The sequence below is a fragment of the Archocentrus centrarchus genome, chromosome 15 (assembly GCF_007364275.1).
Source record: "Archocentrus centrarchus isolate MPI-CPG fArcCen1 chromosome 15, fArcCen1, whole genome shotgun sequence".
In the NCBI taxonomy this organism is placed as follows: Eukaryota; Metazoa; Chordata; class Actinopteri; order Cichliformes; family Cichlidae; genus Archocentrus; species Archocentrus centrarchus.
The window spans coordinates 25,355,515-25,371,363 of NC_044360.1; the positions used below are offsets into that span (position 1 = coordinate 25,355,515).

General features: G+C 40.6%; 3 protein-coding genes across 3 annotated transcripts; 2 read left to right on the forward strand and 1 right to left on the reverse strand.

Annotated features, from left to right (window-relative positions):
- The first annotated feature begins 586 nt into the window (after nucleotides 1–586).
- On the forward strand, nucleotides 587–3,813 carry dennd10 (DENN domain containing 10). The gene is made up of 10 exons (XM_030747503.1): nucleotides 587–735; nucleotides 821–875; nucleotides 1,116–1,312; nucleotides 1,647–1,726; nucleotides 1,810–1,958; nucleotides 2,547–2,658; nucleotides 2,740–2,840; nucleotides 2,987–3,094; nucleotides 3,168–3,262; nucleotides 3,351–3,813. Exons 2-10 carry the CDS (start codon nucleotides 830–832, stop codon nucleotides 3,516–3,518), a joined length of 1,056 nt encoding a protein of 351 aa, XP_030603363.1. The 5' UTR covers nucleotides 587–735; nucleotides 821–829; the 3' UTR covers nucleotides 3,519–3,813.
- An 853-nt stretch (nucleotides 3,814–4,666) lies between these two features.
- sfxn4 (sideroflexin 4) lies at nucleotides 4,667–8,343 on the reverse strand. The gene is made up of 14 exons (XM_030747504.1): nucleotides 8,165–8,343; nucleotides 8,002–8,067; nucleotides 7,860–7,916; nucleotides 7,733–7,759; nucleotides 7,534–7,588; nucleotides 6,349–6,374; nucleotides 6,211–6,264; nucleotides 6,061–6,123; nucleotides 5,841–5,909; nucleotides 5,658–5,748; nucleotides 5,289–5,404; nucleotides 5,118–5,203; nucleotides 4,923–5,040; nucleotides 4,667–4,842 (listed from the first exon to the last, which is right to left on the reverse strand). The coding sequence occupies exons 1-14, from the start codon at nucleotides 8,201–8,203 to the stop codon at nucleotides 4,765–4,767; spliced, it is 945 nt and encodes a 314-aa protein (XP_030603364.1). The 5' UTR covers nucleotides 8,204–8,343; the 3' UTR covers nucleotides 4,667–4,764.
- On the forward strand, nucleotides 4,814–15,746 carry prdx3 (peroxiredoxin 3). The gene is made up of 8 exons (XM_030747505.1): nucleotides 4,814–4,854; nucleotides 8,726–8,831; nucleotides 11,678–11,789; nucleotides 12,765–12,906; nucleotides 13,059–13,194; nucleotides 13,378–13,481; nucleotides 15,309–15,474; nucleotides 15,574–15,746. The coding sequence occupies exons 2-8, from the start codon at nucleotides 8,796–8,798 to the stop codon at nucleotides 15,622–15,624; spliced, it is 747 nt and encodes a 248-aa protein (XP_030603365.1). The 5' UTR covers nucleotides 4,814–4,854; nucleotides 8,726–8,795; the 3' UTR covers nucleotides 15,625–15,746.
- Nucleotides 15,747–15,849: the final 103 nt, after the last annotated feature.

Below are 15,849 nucleotides of genomic sequence, written 5' to 3' on the forward strand. Positions count from 1 at the left end.
ACTGGGTGTGTAGCGCTCGCTTACGAGCGCCACAGATGGTACCTTCAAGTGCCCCTTAAAAAAAAAAAACAACAACAACAAAAAACGAGCACAGCAAATGGTAGACTGAAGTGTAGTAAGCAGTACAGGGTTGAAATAAAAATACTGACATGAGAGTACAGATGATCCTCTATTAAATGTGTTGAGATGTAGAGTGATTTCCTGTACCTGTGTTGGGGCAGCAGAGCTGAGTCAGTATGTTAGAGAATGTGCTCCACTACCTGCCCAATACTGCTGCTTACGACATACAATCTTCAAAGGAAACCTGGTTTTATTTTGACTGTGCAAAACCATAAAATATATTTATGCTAGAGATTCAGTGCAAGCACAGACTTCTTTTTAATGAGAGCGCAATGAGAGCTGCTAATAATGAGATTAAACAAATACATGCAGTCAGTGATTTATAAAATTCTTAAACATGCGATTGCGTTTCCTGCCGTCCGTGAATGTAACTGGCATTTTGTGAGCTGACGTGAACGCACCGTCATGGCTGCTCTGATTGGCGGTGAGCCGCGAGGCTCCTCCCTGCACAGCTCTCTTGTCCCGGAAGCAGCTTCGCACAGAGAGAGGAAATGTCTGTTGACAGCAGCGTAAATAATCAGAATCAGATCCCTGACAGGTTTTAACCCACTTTCTGTCCTCTTACATCTGTCCAGCAGCGCTTTTTGGCATTTCGACCTGGCGTGAGCTCTCAAGGTAACGTCCTTGTTACACCTGAGTCCACAGAGGAGGACGGGTTGGTGCTGCTGTCCAGTTAACTTGTGCTTGTGAACTGTTGCAGGTATGGAATATGGCAGCGCCTGAAACGCAGCTTATGTTAAGCGTGGGGCTAATCGGTAAGTTTCGGTTCAGAGGTCCTTTTTTTTTTTTTTTTTAAAGCGCCTCAGACTCGCTGAACATGCAGAACAATCACATGATACTAGTGTCATCAACGAATGTGCACATTTATTGGGTTATTGCTCCTGAATGGTCCTGGATGGGTTCCTGAGCGCCTCCAACAACATGTGTTTCTTTCTCATATGAGTAAGGAGTCATAAATGTTGCTTTTGTCAGATCATTCTTTTTCCTTCATTCAGAGAAAGATGTGAATGGAGACACATTGTGGGTGTGGTGCTATCCATCTGTGGGTGGTGAACTAAGGAGAATCCTGCTCAGTAAGTGCTGCCTGACGCAGGACGGCCGTGATTTTCACACCTTTGTGTTTGGTCAGTTCTCTCGTACCTGGTACTACATCACTACGGTGGAGGTACAGGAACCAACAGCACTAAACAAGGTACTGTAAGGTGTCTTTATCAAGAGGTTCTTCAGACTTACTTTGAACTAAGAACAACAAATTTTGGCTGGAACTAATTATTAAAGTTCAGATGAGAGCAAGTTGGCATCTTCAGATGTTTTGTTCAGCCATCAGCCCAAAACCCTAAAATATTCTCTTTGCAGTGATATAACACTAAAGAGGGTGTCCTCACATTTAAGAAGCTGGAAAAAGCAATAGCTTGGTCTCTTTTCATCCTCTTTGTCAGACTTTTCACTGTATATTCTGTTGATCCCTCCGTAGATGAGCATTTCTATAAAATATCTATTTATTGTCTCTTCTTCTCCCTTTTAAGGTGACTCATTTTTCAGTAGTCATTACAGCAAAAGACTTCAACCCTGAGAAGTATGCTGCACTCAGTAGAATACTCTGCAGGTAACAGTCTTTGTCATGAATGTGAAGTGTCACCTTATGTCATTAAGCTTTGCACTGTACTCACAGTTAAATTTGTCATTCAGGATGTACGTCAAACACGGCAGTCCAGTGAAAATGATGGAAGCCTACATCACTGTCCTCACCAAAGGAATCTGTCACAGTGATGAAAACGGCTCGTTTCTCATCAAGGACTACGATGTTCGGAAAGCGTATTTGGCAGGTTCGGTCAAAGGTAAGACTTCAAGTTTGTTAAGAGGAACACATGCAACTATACCGGACACCTTTCCCTTTCCTGTGTAAACTAATCTATTATTTAAGAATCCTTTTAATGCTTTCATTAACACTGACTATTTTTAACTTCTCAATGGCAAAGAGTTTCTGATTTATTTGCTCTTATTATACTGGAATTTCCAGTATTTCCAAAGACTTCTGGAACAATGTCCTTTGGAGAGACAAGACCAAAGTGGAGCTGTGTGGCCATAATGCACAGCACCACACAGATAGTGGAATGAGGGTGCAAACGGGAGTCAGAGCCGTACTGCTGGGCAAAATACTCGATGACACCGTCTGGATATTACCTCAAATAACTATTTCTGCATTAGGCTGTGTAAAAAAAAAAAAAATGGGACCTCATACATGCTCTGATACAAATTATGACTAGGGACTACAAGAAAATACTATATGCAACTGTAGTTTGGGGTGCAGGTAATTATTACATCAGTTTGTTTTTTTTTAATCAGTCAGTTGAGAATTCGGATAATAAAATCTCAGCTAATAGTGAAAAAGTCACAAAGTCTCCAATTTTCCACTCTCGTCTCAGATGTGGTGTCTCAGTTTGGGATGGAGACCATCATCCTGTATACAGCCCTGATGCTGAAGAAGAGGATTATTGTCCATCACCCCCGGATTGAAGCGTTGTTGGAGTTTACAAGGTGAATTTAAAGATTCTCATTATTATTTCGTAGTGGGGAGTATCATCTCAAGTGGGTAACTCTTTAAGCTGTTTGTCTCAGAATTCTGCCGGCTCTGGTGTGGCACAGGAAAGACTGGTCCATCCTGCACCCGTACGTCCACCCGACTGATGCTGAACTGGAGGATTTAAAGAAATGCCCTGGTGAGGCTGCCTCCTGGTTTATCTATTTAACAGAGAAACTCTTTGTGATGCTTCTCCTCAAACACTATCTGTGCTGCCATGAGTGTGATCTACTGGCGGGGAGGTGAATTAGTATGCTTGCTCCAATGTGTTTGCTTTCTCCACAGGATACATAGCAGGGTTTGTAGATCCAGACGTGAGCAACAGAACGGACTTGTTTGATGTGTTTGTGAACCTCCCAGACAGCACCATCACAGTATCCCAGAGTGCTAAAGGTATCGTGTGTTTAAAGAGAAAGCAATGCGTTTCTTGAATTCTCTGAGACTGATGCTGAGTATCTCACCACAGAGGCCATGACTATGGGGAAGTTACACAAGGATATTGGCCAACTCATCGTGCAGTCTGCGGAGGACGCTGAGAGATCAGACAGTCAGGTGATTAAGGTAAGGGCATACTTAAAACAAGTATGTGCTCATTTCCTATCAGCTGTAAGAAATCTAGTCTTAAATCTAACATGTTCTTCACCGGCAGGACATTTCTGTCAAGACTAAAGAGATCCTTGCGAATCTGGTTGCCCTCGCTGATGAGTGTGAAGACTCTAAAATCACACTGGAAGGTTTAAAGCAGCATCATTTCCCTCCAGTGACGGAGAACTTCCTCTTTCATTTGGCGGCTGCAGAGCAGCTCTTAAGGATATAAACCTGTTTTCAAACACTCTACTGCAGGTTACTGTCAGCAGCATGGGCTCACGGGGGGTTCACTACTATTTTCTTAAAGGTGCGTTCTTAATGTGAGGAAGAAAAGTCCCCCCCAGCATCAGATTTGATTGTGCACCGCTGAGCTAATATGTCAGGCGACTCTTGTATCAATAACAGGACCAATGAAAGGATCAGTCGGGCAATATTCAATGTTTTTTTTCCTAACAGATGTTCTTTAAACACAAAGCGCAAAACTAAATGAATCTGCAGCCTGATATTTAAAAAAAAAAAAAAATCAACAAGCAAAAGGAACAAACTGGCTGCTGCCTGAGTAGTATTTGGTAAAGACCTCACACAGCTGTTTCAGCTTTTCCATCATACGAAACATCTTTTCATAGGATTTGCTGAAAAATGTAAAACTGTGCTTTTCTTTTAAGAGTAACAGATGCGGCTGAAAGAGCTGTAGCTGTTGACTCTGAGGTAAAGACGACGAGCTGATACTTTTTTTTTTTTTCCAATTTCTATTTCCGAGAGTGTTTCTCAGATGTTAGCATCCACTCCAACGCAGGAATTCCAGATGTCACAAATCTTGTTTGCAGCTGACAAAAAATAAAGTAGGTACTCGCTTTGTGCTGTTAGAGATGTGTGCAGCTGTGACGGGCAGTTTTTGTAATGGGGTAATCAGATTACAAGTGTAATAGACACTGCACAACATTTTTTTTTTTAAATAATGTCATTTAATATTTTACTAATGACATTAGTGCCATGGAGAACTGAAACAGAAGCACACAGTTATACTAACAGCTTCCACATCAGTCTTCAGCTGATTGAATAACAATTAATGCTTCCATGCCCACATTGATTCACTTGTATATAATTATGTCTTATTTTCCAGGTTCTGTTTTTTTTCCCCCCTTTTTTTATAAATCTGTCATTAACACCATTGTTTTACTGTTGAATCCATTTTTTTGTTTTTTACCACATTGCCAAACAGACTGTTTGTGCTACAGTATTTCAGGTGAGGGTAACACATAGAAATGCTCATGCAACTTTGAAAACTAAATATATTTTCATGAAGATGTGTAATATTTGCTATATCCATAAATCCAACTAATATTCCAAGTGAAATAAATTTCTATCAGAAAGCACTTTGTTGCTTGAAACAAATTGTTTATTTGCATTATTTTGACGGGGCATTTCCTGACGTGTTTCAGTAGATTGTGTCTCTTCTATCCAAAAACTGCTTTTCAGAGTCCTCTGTGGTAGAATAAGTGTCTGCCAACTGCTGCAGCCTGCAGCTCCTCCTCCAACTGCTCCCTGTTTATCTGCAAAACAAGGTCAGTGTCAGCAGAGTTTATCACACGAAGGAAAAACCAAAAACATGAGAGCAGACCCTGAATCTTACCGTTCCCAGTTGTGGAAAGAGACTGAATGAAATGGGAATCATCAGGCCAAGGACAAGTGCAGTGCTTATGTGTCGGAAAGGAGCAACAAGCAGAGAGTTCCTCTGGAAAGGTCTGACTCTGTGAAAGAAAAAATCTGTTTGGTCAAACCTGGTTTTATTCAGCTGATGTTAAAGACAGCTTTAACAAAGGCTGACCTTTTCATGAGTAAAACCAGCAGATTAGGAACGGCGGCGGTCATACCGAACAGTGCCGCTCTGGACAAGGCAGTCTCCCTCACAGCCTCATAAAAAAGAAAAAGATACTCAGTACATCAAGATTTTAAATTACTGATTTTTGTACATTTTTTTTTTTTTTTTTAAATATACCTTTTCTCCAGCTGCTTTAGACATGCCAACAGGATTTCCATTGTGATCAAACACTTGGATCCCAGTTTCTGACTCCTCACTTCTCACAGTGAACACATTGAAGAAGGCCAGAGTAGCTGGGGAGGGTAACAGACATCACAGCACAGTAACGATGCCAGTTAATTCGCTCTAGTAGGGTACCAATTAGGCTTTTCCTTATTTTCAGTGATCTATATACTGTTAAAATGGTGGATATTCATTCAGTTCATGTGCCAGTGAGCTCACACTTATAGGTCTATTTTAAATGCTGCGTCTGCCTTGGGATGAACTTATAATGTATACTATTTATGCAGTAAGTACAGCATCTTGCATTCAGCGTACAGAACTTACCTGAGAGAGGGATTGGTAATATTGACCTAAAGAAAGTCTGGACTGCTGGGCTTCTTACACCCAGTCTGTTAATAAAAATCTGAGGAAGGGCCTGAAACATCAGATACAAAATAACAATGGCTGAAAAACTTAAGTTTACTTGAAGCACTGCAGTTACCATTTGCACCATCAAAATGTACACACCCCTGCACATGTCGAATAGGAGATTGTACCAGTTATCAACAGAAGCTGCTTCAGAGAAATGCTCTGCCCCTGGTGGTGAGAGATAAGGGCAGAAACAGAGGGGGGGGGGCTCACGATTAGAGAAAGAAGACTTAAAAACAATGATTGAAGCAAATGAGAGCAATATGGTTAAAATTAAATGAATCCATAGCCCTTTGTGTTACTGAACTAAACCCATTACCTGCTCTGATGAAGAATTTCTGTTTGCAAAATTGAACCCAGCGCTGTAACTCTGCAGCAGAAACTGAAAGAGTACATTTGAGTGTTTGTCATTAGTAACTTTGGTTGTGTATAATATAGTTTTATTAATGTGATGAATAGTTTTTATTACCTGCCAAAATAAAGCAGGTTTCACAGTGCTATGTGGCAAAAGACTGGCAACAACCTGACAGAAAAAAAAAATGTTATTTTAGAAAGAAAAAAAAAAAAAAACAGAAAATTATATACAAGTAGAAGATTAGAGACCTACCAAAGGTCCTGTTGCTGGAAACAATGCTGGAAAGAAGATGGACAAACTCATCAGAATCTCCTGTAAAACTGTTTCAGTGTGCAAAAGTTTTGAGCCACCCCTCATTTCTTTATATTTGGGTTCCAAGGAGCCAGACTCGATTTTTTGTTGATCCACTGAAACTCACTTTCAGACTGGTTAGAACTTTACAAACTCAGTTTTAGCCTTACATGCATGTTCACACAAGTTTCAATAAATTGTTGCATTTATTTATTTTTTTCATAGAATATAAAGAAATTGGGGGTGGGGTGTCAAGACTTTTGCACAGTATAATATTACAAATACTATGTGCTATATGTACACATTTAAGTAATGACTTACAGGGGTCCTATTGTGTTTATTTACTTGGACAATACTGAGGTAGCTTTCATTTGATTCACAGACATACTGGACTTTGGTGTAACCCCTCAGTCTGATACAGGTTATTTTAGCTCCCTTCTCTTTCTTCTTCTTGAGCTGTTGGCTCACATTGATTCCTTGTATATACACCGATCAGGCATAACATTATGATCACTAACAGGCCATGAATAACACAGATTACCTCTCCATCATGGCACCTGTTAGTGGGTGCAAGCGAACATCCCATCCTCAATGGTGATGAGACAGAAGCACAAAAAGGGGAAAAAAAAAAAGAAGGGGGGGGCAAACGCAAGGATTTGAGCAACTTTGACAAGGACCCAACTGCAATGACTAGACGATTGGGTCAGAGCATCTCCAAAACTGCAGCTCTTTTGGGGTGTTCGAGGTCTGCAGTGGTCAGTATCTATCAAAAGTGGTCCAAGGAATGAACAGCAGTGAACCAGTCATGGGTGGTCAAGGCTCACAATGCATGTGTGGAGCGAAGGCCAGCCCGTGTGGTACGATCCAACAGACAAGCTACTCTCTTAAACTGCTGAAAAAGTCAACGGTGGCTCTGAGAGAAAGGCTCAGAATATAGAGTTGCACCGCCACTGCCTGCCATCTTAGCACCAACACAATACCAAGAAGGCGGCTACAATGTTATGGCTGATAGGTGTATGCTGACCTCATTATTTGAAAGTCTGCAGCCTTTGTAACATCTTTAACAATTTAAATCCATATCACACATTCGAACTGACAGCACTGCAAATGTATGTATCTGCGTGTGTGCTTGTAAAAATCTGTTACCTGGAGGGCGAAAAATAAGTGGAAGAGCAGCCCCAGAATCAGAGTGGACAGATGACTGTGAAGACAAATTAGTCATCAGGAAATTTTCCTCTTTTGAACAAATCACATCTGCACAACATAGCTCCTTCCATTTAATGATACTATAACCAGATTGATACAGAGGAATTCTTAACTGAAGGTCATTTCTTACAGGACTTACAAGTGAGATTGTCAGTGCAGCTTCATCCTAGAGGAGCAAATGAAACGAGGGGTTAAACAATCTGCAGCAGGCTCATAATGCTGTCTAAGTGACCCCTGCACACTTAGATTCTTACACATAATCTGACCTTTTCATTTAGTTTCTCTCCGCTTCCGAAAAGAGAGTGAGCCCTTTGTATTTCAGGCTGCGGAAAGCATAATCACAAGGTAAACACCAGGTATTTCCCACTCATCTCACAATATCAGATCACCGCAGTGGCTGCTACTCACGTCAGAAGAGAGCAGGAGGGTTGGATCAAGAAGATTAACCCAGATCCTGAGCCGACGGAGAAAAGACTGTAAAAGAGGGAACGCGTATGAGAGAAACTAATTTCGTGGGAACTAATGCGAGAGCCGATGCTATGCGTGTTTAAACACTGCTGTGTACAGTTACCTGTCCCTCTGCTTTCCAGTACAGCAGATTAGGATCCATTAGGACAGCGAGTACATTCACTTTTCATGAATTAAATCACCCGCAGTAACACTAACACAGTACATGGCCAGCAAGCATGCATTTCTCATGCTTTTGAGGTCAGGTTCTAATTGGATTCGACTTCCGCCAAAAATCACGTGTTCGCAGAGGTTGATGCTACATTTAGGGATGTCGGATATATCAGAGGCTGTATTTTCAGTTACAACCCAGCGGCTTTCTGTTCAGTTTGTTCAACAGCGAGCACGAGGACCCGTCACCTTGTAATGGCCAAATAAATAAAATCTGAATTAAAAAAAAAAAGCAAAAAATCTTGTAAAGTTTCATGTTTCACTCACTCAAAATATTTTCTCGACATTAGAAGTGTGCCTGAAGGCAGCATGACTTTAATTTCTAGTATTTTCTTTTTTTGGACCATAATTTGTCTCAAAATGTGTGTTATGGTCCCCGCATTTGACAGCTCGAGCTAGCAGAATATAACACAATTAGTTTTTAAAATAACTTTTTTTCCCCCTCCGAGGTCAGGTTGGAAGTGAGCACGTGCGCAAAGGACGCAATAATCTGCTCGACTCTGCCTCCAGTGACATAATCCAAAATGGCAGCCACCATCGGGAAACTGCTGAGGACTTCTGTAAGTTCGATTTCATTTAACCTTACTGCCTATTTGTTATTGGCGCTGTTGCACATAAGTGAGGAGCTCGTTAATCGGTGTGGATAGCAGGCATTTTTAAAAATTAAGTCTCCTCTGCGCTCGCTCGCGCGCGCGCGCGTGTGTGTGCTTCACATTTGAACCTGCGGACCCGCTGACGCTGCTGTGAACCTGACCAACCCGCGGCGAGTGCGCCAGCCTCGCTTCGCAAGAAATACAGGAGTAACGAGCTGGGTTATGGTTATACTGAAACGTTATTTTGGCCATATTGTGTTTTAAGAATTATAAAAGTTATGTGTTGCGTTAATTAATCTATGTTTTTGAGGTTTTCAGACGCTTGTATAGCAATTTATACAAGTTAACATGGTGACGCACCTGCAATTAATCTCATTAATTACACACAGTCTTAAAGAAAGGAAGGCGGGAACACAACAGAGGTTCAAATTTAGTATTGTTATCAATAATAATACAAACAGAGCTGGGGGCTTTTCCAGAAAGCAGCCTACACAACCGCTGAACCTAACCTTGACTTAATATCCACTTTAAGTTCCTTTACATCAGGGGGAGACATGGTACTAAAAGAAGATTGCCCCCTGCCATTAAAGAGCCACTCAGCAGCTGAAATAGGAAACTATTAGTCAACCATGTTGTTGCACAGACTAGTTATGAATTGTTTATTATTTTTGGCAGTTTGCATTTAATTTTATGCTCTTGTAGTCTACATGGTTCAAAAGGCTCAACTTTTACTTTAAAGGTACAGTGTGTAAAGTCTCACCACTAGATTGCAGTCCACTGAATTGTTTTCTTACCCCTCCCCTCCACAAGTGCATAATCCTAGCTATGGTGGCTACATTTGCATATATTTGCATTAGCACAGGTGGGGCAGTGAAAGCAGGAAACAAATAAACTATGCTTCATGCAAAGACCACAGTTTACTTTTGGACTGATGATGTTAGCCTGAGTAAGACTGATTTTTAGTGATTTGCAGTGAAAAACATGGTTAGGTTCAGACTTGACATTGATACTGATACAATATTTCAACATGTAAATATGTTCAACATGAACACGCTGTACCTGCAGCCTAGGCTAAATTCAATTAGTTCAGTCCACTCCCAATGTCACTTGAGCACACTTACCTGCATTAAGAGCTATGATATTTCCAGTCTAGAAGAAAATGACCTAATTCAGCGTGATCATTTCTTCTAAAGCTGTCTCCTGCGGTGGAAATCTACACGTGCTTTGGCCCTGTTTTTATCATTTCTTTTCTTTGCAATTGAGAATGATTTATATCTGAGAGTTGGTGCTGGCGGTGACAATGGTCCTTTTCCAGGAGCTTCAGCCACTGTTTGCTGTCCGATTCACTAGAATACCTTCCACATCTGCCTGTCCATCAGTGTTGTTCTTCTACACATAAACTGATTCAGTGCAGGGGAACTGTCTGACAGCCTGTTTTGTTAGGATGTAGCCTATAAATTTTATTCTGAGCTAACGATAAAATCCTTGAGGTCCAGTGTTTGTTGTGTCTGTCAGCGGTCAGGTTAAATATACCAAATAACATCTAACTGGGATTTCAATGTGATTTATTTTTCTGCACATGAATGTGCTTCAGTATGAGCTTTGATATCAACTGTATGAATGAGGAAATGAAACTGAGTGTCAGACAGCTGCTCCAGATGCAGCAGGAGGGGAAGAGTTGGAGAAACTCAGTTTGTTGTTGATAACCTGCCAGTGAGCAGGACCCGTGCGCTCCCTACTGTTATGGCAGCGCACGAGGATGACATGGACTCACCATTTTAATTTAAGAACGTATTTATTTAGCAGAAATCATGTGATTTATTTTTCCTTCTGTTAGTAACAGCACTTGCTGATATAAACCCTCTGCTGTGGCATCACAGATTCTGGTGCCAGTGCAAGTGGTTGACTTGGAAACTTTTAGAGCGATGCAGACTCGGCTTCTTCCTATTTTCAGAAATTCCCTTTGATATCCCAGCTAAGCAAATGGTTCAACAAGTTTTGAATGGAAAAATAATTTCTTACCTAAAGGTGGTGCGTGTTGGTATGACAGCATCTCCGCACACGCAGTGGGAATCTTTCCTGAAGCTACTCCAGAAGACACCGTAGCATACGCTACAACAGTACAGTGTAGCAAAAATAATTCCAGTTAAATAATTCATAACTTGTGTTGGAAGAAAAGTTGCTTTCAAAAGTGAAAGTGGCACATATGTTTTTGAACTATTTATGGCAGCAGTATATGTGTGGTAGGAGTATTCAAAGTGTGCTCCTCGGAGATGTAGTAATATATGTATGTAACATAGTGCTGGAACATCTCAGTGTGAGTGTAGCTCTAGCTGCTGAGAGAATAAGAGGTACTCACAAAGACCTTTGAAGGTTTAGCACATGGTTTTTGTTTGGTCTGGAGAAACTGTTGGTTTAGTCCTTCAGTTTTCTGAACTTGAGCTCATGAGAACCTCTCATTTGTGAAGGTTTCTTAACGAGTTTTGTTTAATGTCGAATTATCTTGCTTTAAGCACCACTTTCACCTTTGCTCACTACATTCTTAAGTGAAGGAGAACCATGGAAAAGCACAACTTAACGGACATTTTCCTTTCATAGAGGACACCTTCTTTCTCTGGTTTGAACACCCTTTAATGCATCTGCAAGCTTGAAAGCAGCGACACGTTTTCATGCTCCAGTCACCCACCTAAACCACAGCTGCAGTTAATAAAATGAGTTATGCCAGCTTAATACCTAAAAGAGCTAAAAATCTTTCCAGAGTATTTATGGATTATTCATGTTGTACTGATGTCTTTTTATTGTTTATTTTTGAGGCGAGGGTTGCAGCAGGAGGGCTGAAAGTCGCAGCAGCCTGTCAGCATGGAGCCTGCGGAGCAGCGAGAGTCCTCACCGCTCCTGCGCTCCAGAGATCCTGTTTCTCCACCAGTACGTACAGAAGCAAAACGCACAGCATGCAGTCAGATTGTAATGGAACTGCCAGATTTGGTGCCGGGAGACTGTTATGAGTAATTTTCTCTGTTTTGTCCTGTAATAGACTGCACTATTAATTGGTTAACTGATCAAATAACTGACAGGTGAAATTATGTAAATTACTTGCTTCCCAGGATAAAATGATTTACTATTTTTATCAGTCATATTCTTCAGAATGCAATATCAGGCAGTATTATCTACATGTATATACACAGTTGGTTAGTTATATTGGACAGGAAAAATGATAGGGTCATTATGATGAGCTCTCTCGCTATGAAGACTGCACGCCAATGTCTGCTAAAAAAAGAAAAACTGGCCTATCAACCTCTTGGTTGGGCTCTGCTTAATTGTCTGATGTTGTGGTATAAAGTAAAAATTTTAGCTTTGCAATAATATCACAAATTTTGGAGTGTGTACAAGAAAAAAAGGATTACATATGACACAAAATATCCTTATTGACATTAAATTGATGTGACAGAATAATCCAGCTTTTTATTAGTTCACTATCAGATTTTTCTTGGACTCATTTAGACAACAGAATCTTTCATAACATTGACTTAATAGTGTCATCTTTGCAACTCCACTACATTTTCTTTAGTTAACATTAAAGGCATTAAAGGACATTAAAAGAAATAGGAGGTCTGGGCTCCTGTAAAGATGCATTCATTAAAAATAACTGTAAAAGTCATCAGTTTGATGTGTCTGTACTCCACACTTGAAAAAGCCTTGTTTTTCCCCCCCGCCATTAACACACAAACAGTGCAGATGTTTGTATTTTGGTGTCAAGCCAAACATTAACCAGATGACAAGAAATTACACAACATGCATCTTCTAGTCAGTCATTTACGAAGGCAAATGAACAAAAAAGAAGACTTTTTGCATATCTTATGCTGATAAATAAATAAATGGTGTTTGACTTTTCTATATCAGGCACTTCCAGATGGGCCCCTGCTGTCACCCAGCCTGCTCCTGCTTTTAAAGGGACAGCTGTCCACAATGGGGAGTTCAAGGAGATGAGCCTTGCTGATTTCAAGGGCAAATACCTGGTCCTTTTCTTCTACCCACTGGATTTGTGAGTATTTGTGATGGGAATAACTGTCAGACATGCATGAGATGAATAAGTGAATAAAATGTCAATATTAATATTCTAACATTTTCAAGTATCTCTGCACATTTGCTGTGATTTTAATAAGTGCTTTATTTATTCTGTTTGTTACACCGCAGCACGTTCGTGTGCCCAACAGAGATCATCGCATTCAGTGACAAGGCCAATGAGTTCCATGATGTCAACTGTGAGGTGGTCGGCGTGTCTGTGGACTCTCACTTCACCCACCTGGCATGGATCAACACCCCACGAAAGGTGCGTTCACAGTGTAATGATTATTCAGTAACCAGCACACGGGACAAGGTTCAGATCTCTGTGTGTTCTTTGTAGTAGAACTTCAAGGAGCTTGTGAAATAATCTCAGATGTTGTTATTGTTAAAATATTACAAGGAGTACTATGTAGCATTTGTGTTCATATATCTTTTTATGTTTTCTCAGGCTGGTGGTTTGGGAAACATCCACATCCCTCTGCTCTCAGATCTCAACAAGCAGATCTCCAGAGACTATGCTGTGCTGCTGGAAGGTCCAGGAATCGCTCTGAGGTGGGGTCATTATGTGCTCTGAAACAGGTAGCAGTCCGCAACTGCCACACAGGACATTGCAGTATATATTACCATTTAAATTATTTAAATAGAATTTACAGCAGACTTTATGACTGTGGTGATTATTGTTGGAAGAAACTGTGAAGCCATAAAACACAGACCAGTAGAAATGTGCACAGCTGTGATAAGAACCCAAGAAGAATCTACTGCATCTGCTAATATGCATCATGGGACGAATGCCATTATCTAGACTGCTTTTTACAGAAAGCATTAAGCCTGTTTTTTCTTTGATTTTTGCCATTCAGGAATGTCTCTGCCAGACTGTTCTTTTTTCAAGATCTATCCTCATGGCTTTTATTTACTTTTATTCTGCAAAGTCAATTTGTAGAAAAGCAATAAATGGCAAACATGTCACACATTCACACCCACAGCTTCCAAATTGTATTTGTCATTAATTCCCAAAATAAATTCAGAGAAAACATCAGACCAGCTTTATCTGCTGAGCTCACTGAAATATCTGAAGACCACATAGTACAGTTGTAGAAAATAGTGGATTTGAGAAAAGTTTGACCTAATAAAAGCACATCGAGTTCAACTTATATTTTATTTTATTTTATCTTTTAATATCTGCAAATTAATAACGTTGCTGCTGCTGCTGTCACTGTTGGTTTCAGTACCCAGGGAACTGGGGCGCTTTGAATCTGAAGACAGGAAACAGTATGCAGCACGCTTTAAAGTACAGTGGGGAGAAATAATTATTTGATCCTCTGCTGAAGTTTGCTCACTTACAAAGAACAGGCTCTAATTTTTATGGTAGTGTTATTTTAATGGAAAGACAGAATATCAACCAAAAAAATCCAGAAAAAAACCCCCACATTACATAAAAGATATGTATTGATTTACATGTCATTGAGTGAAAAAAGTATTTGATCCCCAAGCAAAACATGACTTAGTACTTGATGGAGAAACCCTTGTTTCTGAACCCTTGAAGTCATCCTGTATCCTTGGCAGAAAAACAGCTCCAAAGCATAATGTTTCCACCTCTGTGCTTGACTGTGGGGATGGTGTTCTTTGGGTCATACTCTGCATTTTTCTTCCTCCAAGCACGGCGGGTCGAGTCGATGCCAAAGAGCTTGATTTTGGTTTCATGTGACCACAGCGCTTTCTCCCAAGGCTTCTCTGAATCATTTAGATGTTCACTGGCAAACCTAAGACGGGCCTGTACATGTACCCTCTTGAGCAGAGGGACCTTGTGGGCACTGAAAGATTTCAATCCATTACGGCGTAGTGTGTTTCCAGTGGTGTTCTTGGTGACCGTGGTCCAAACTGTCTCCAGATCCTTAACAAGCTCCTCCAATGTATTTTTGGGGTGATCCACCACCTTTCTCATGATCATCCTCACCCCATGAGGCAAGATCTGGCATGGAGCTCCAGACCGAGGGTGACTGATGGTCATCTATAGTTGATATTTCTGGCACATATATTTCTTCTCACCAAACTTGTTGGCCTTGTGCAGGTCTAGAATCTTGTCCTGACAGCTCTTTGGTCTTGCCCATGGCTGTGGAAAGGTGTGCTTTATTCATATGAGTTGAGATCAGGAGTATCTGTAATCGATTGATTGTAATCTGTGGGAAGCAGAATTCTGACAGCGTTGTAGGGGATCAAATACTTATTTCTCTAAATTGTTTCCTCTCGTTTGCTGGGTGTATTCAGACATATCAAGTGTTGCAATACCATCTGTAACTTGTTGTATTTATGTTGCCTCAATATTAAATGGTAATATTGAGGCAACATTTGTTTAGAAAGATGTCTGTCTGGTTTTATTAGGGGCCTATTTATCATTGATCCAAATGGTGTGGTGAAGCACATGAGTGTGAACGACCTGCCGGTGGGCCGCTGTGTTGAAGAGACCCTGCGCTTGGTGAAGGCCTTCCAGTTTGTGGAGACTCACGGGGAGGTGTGTCCAGCCAGCTGGACCCCCGACTCCCCAACAGTGAGTACCCCTGGTGCATTAGATATAATAAACATTTTAATTAGCTTTTTAAAAAATATCTTTGTCTACAACAAGTCTTATGTAATGTTTGCTTTTCAGATCAAACCAACACCAGATGGATCCAAGGAGTACTTTGAAAAAGTCAACTGAAAACTTTACAGCAGACTCGGCTGAAACATGATACAAATCTAGAAATGTACTGAGTTTACACTTTAGCATATGCATTTACTCACACATCTGGATACACTAATAAACAAACTGTATAAACCACAGCTCTGTGTCTTCAATAATCACCAGGTCATGGAAGTGAAGTGGTCTTAATGTTAGATTAATATAGCATAACTAATCATCTTGGCTGCCTCTTGACACACACTT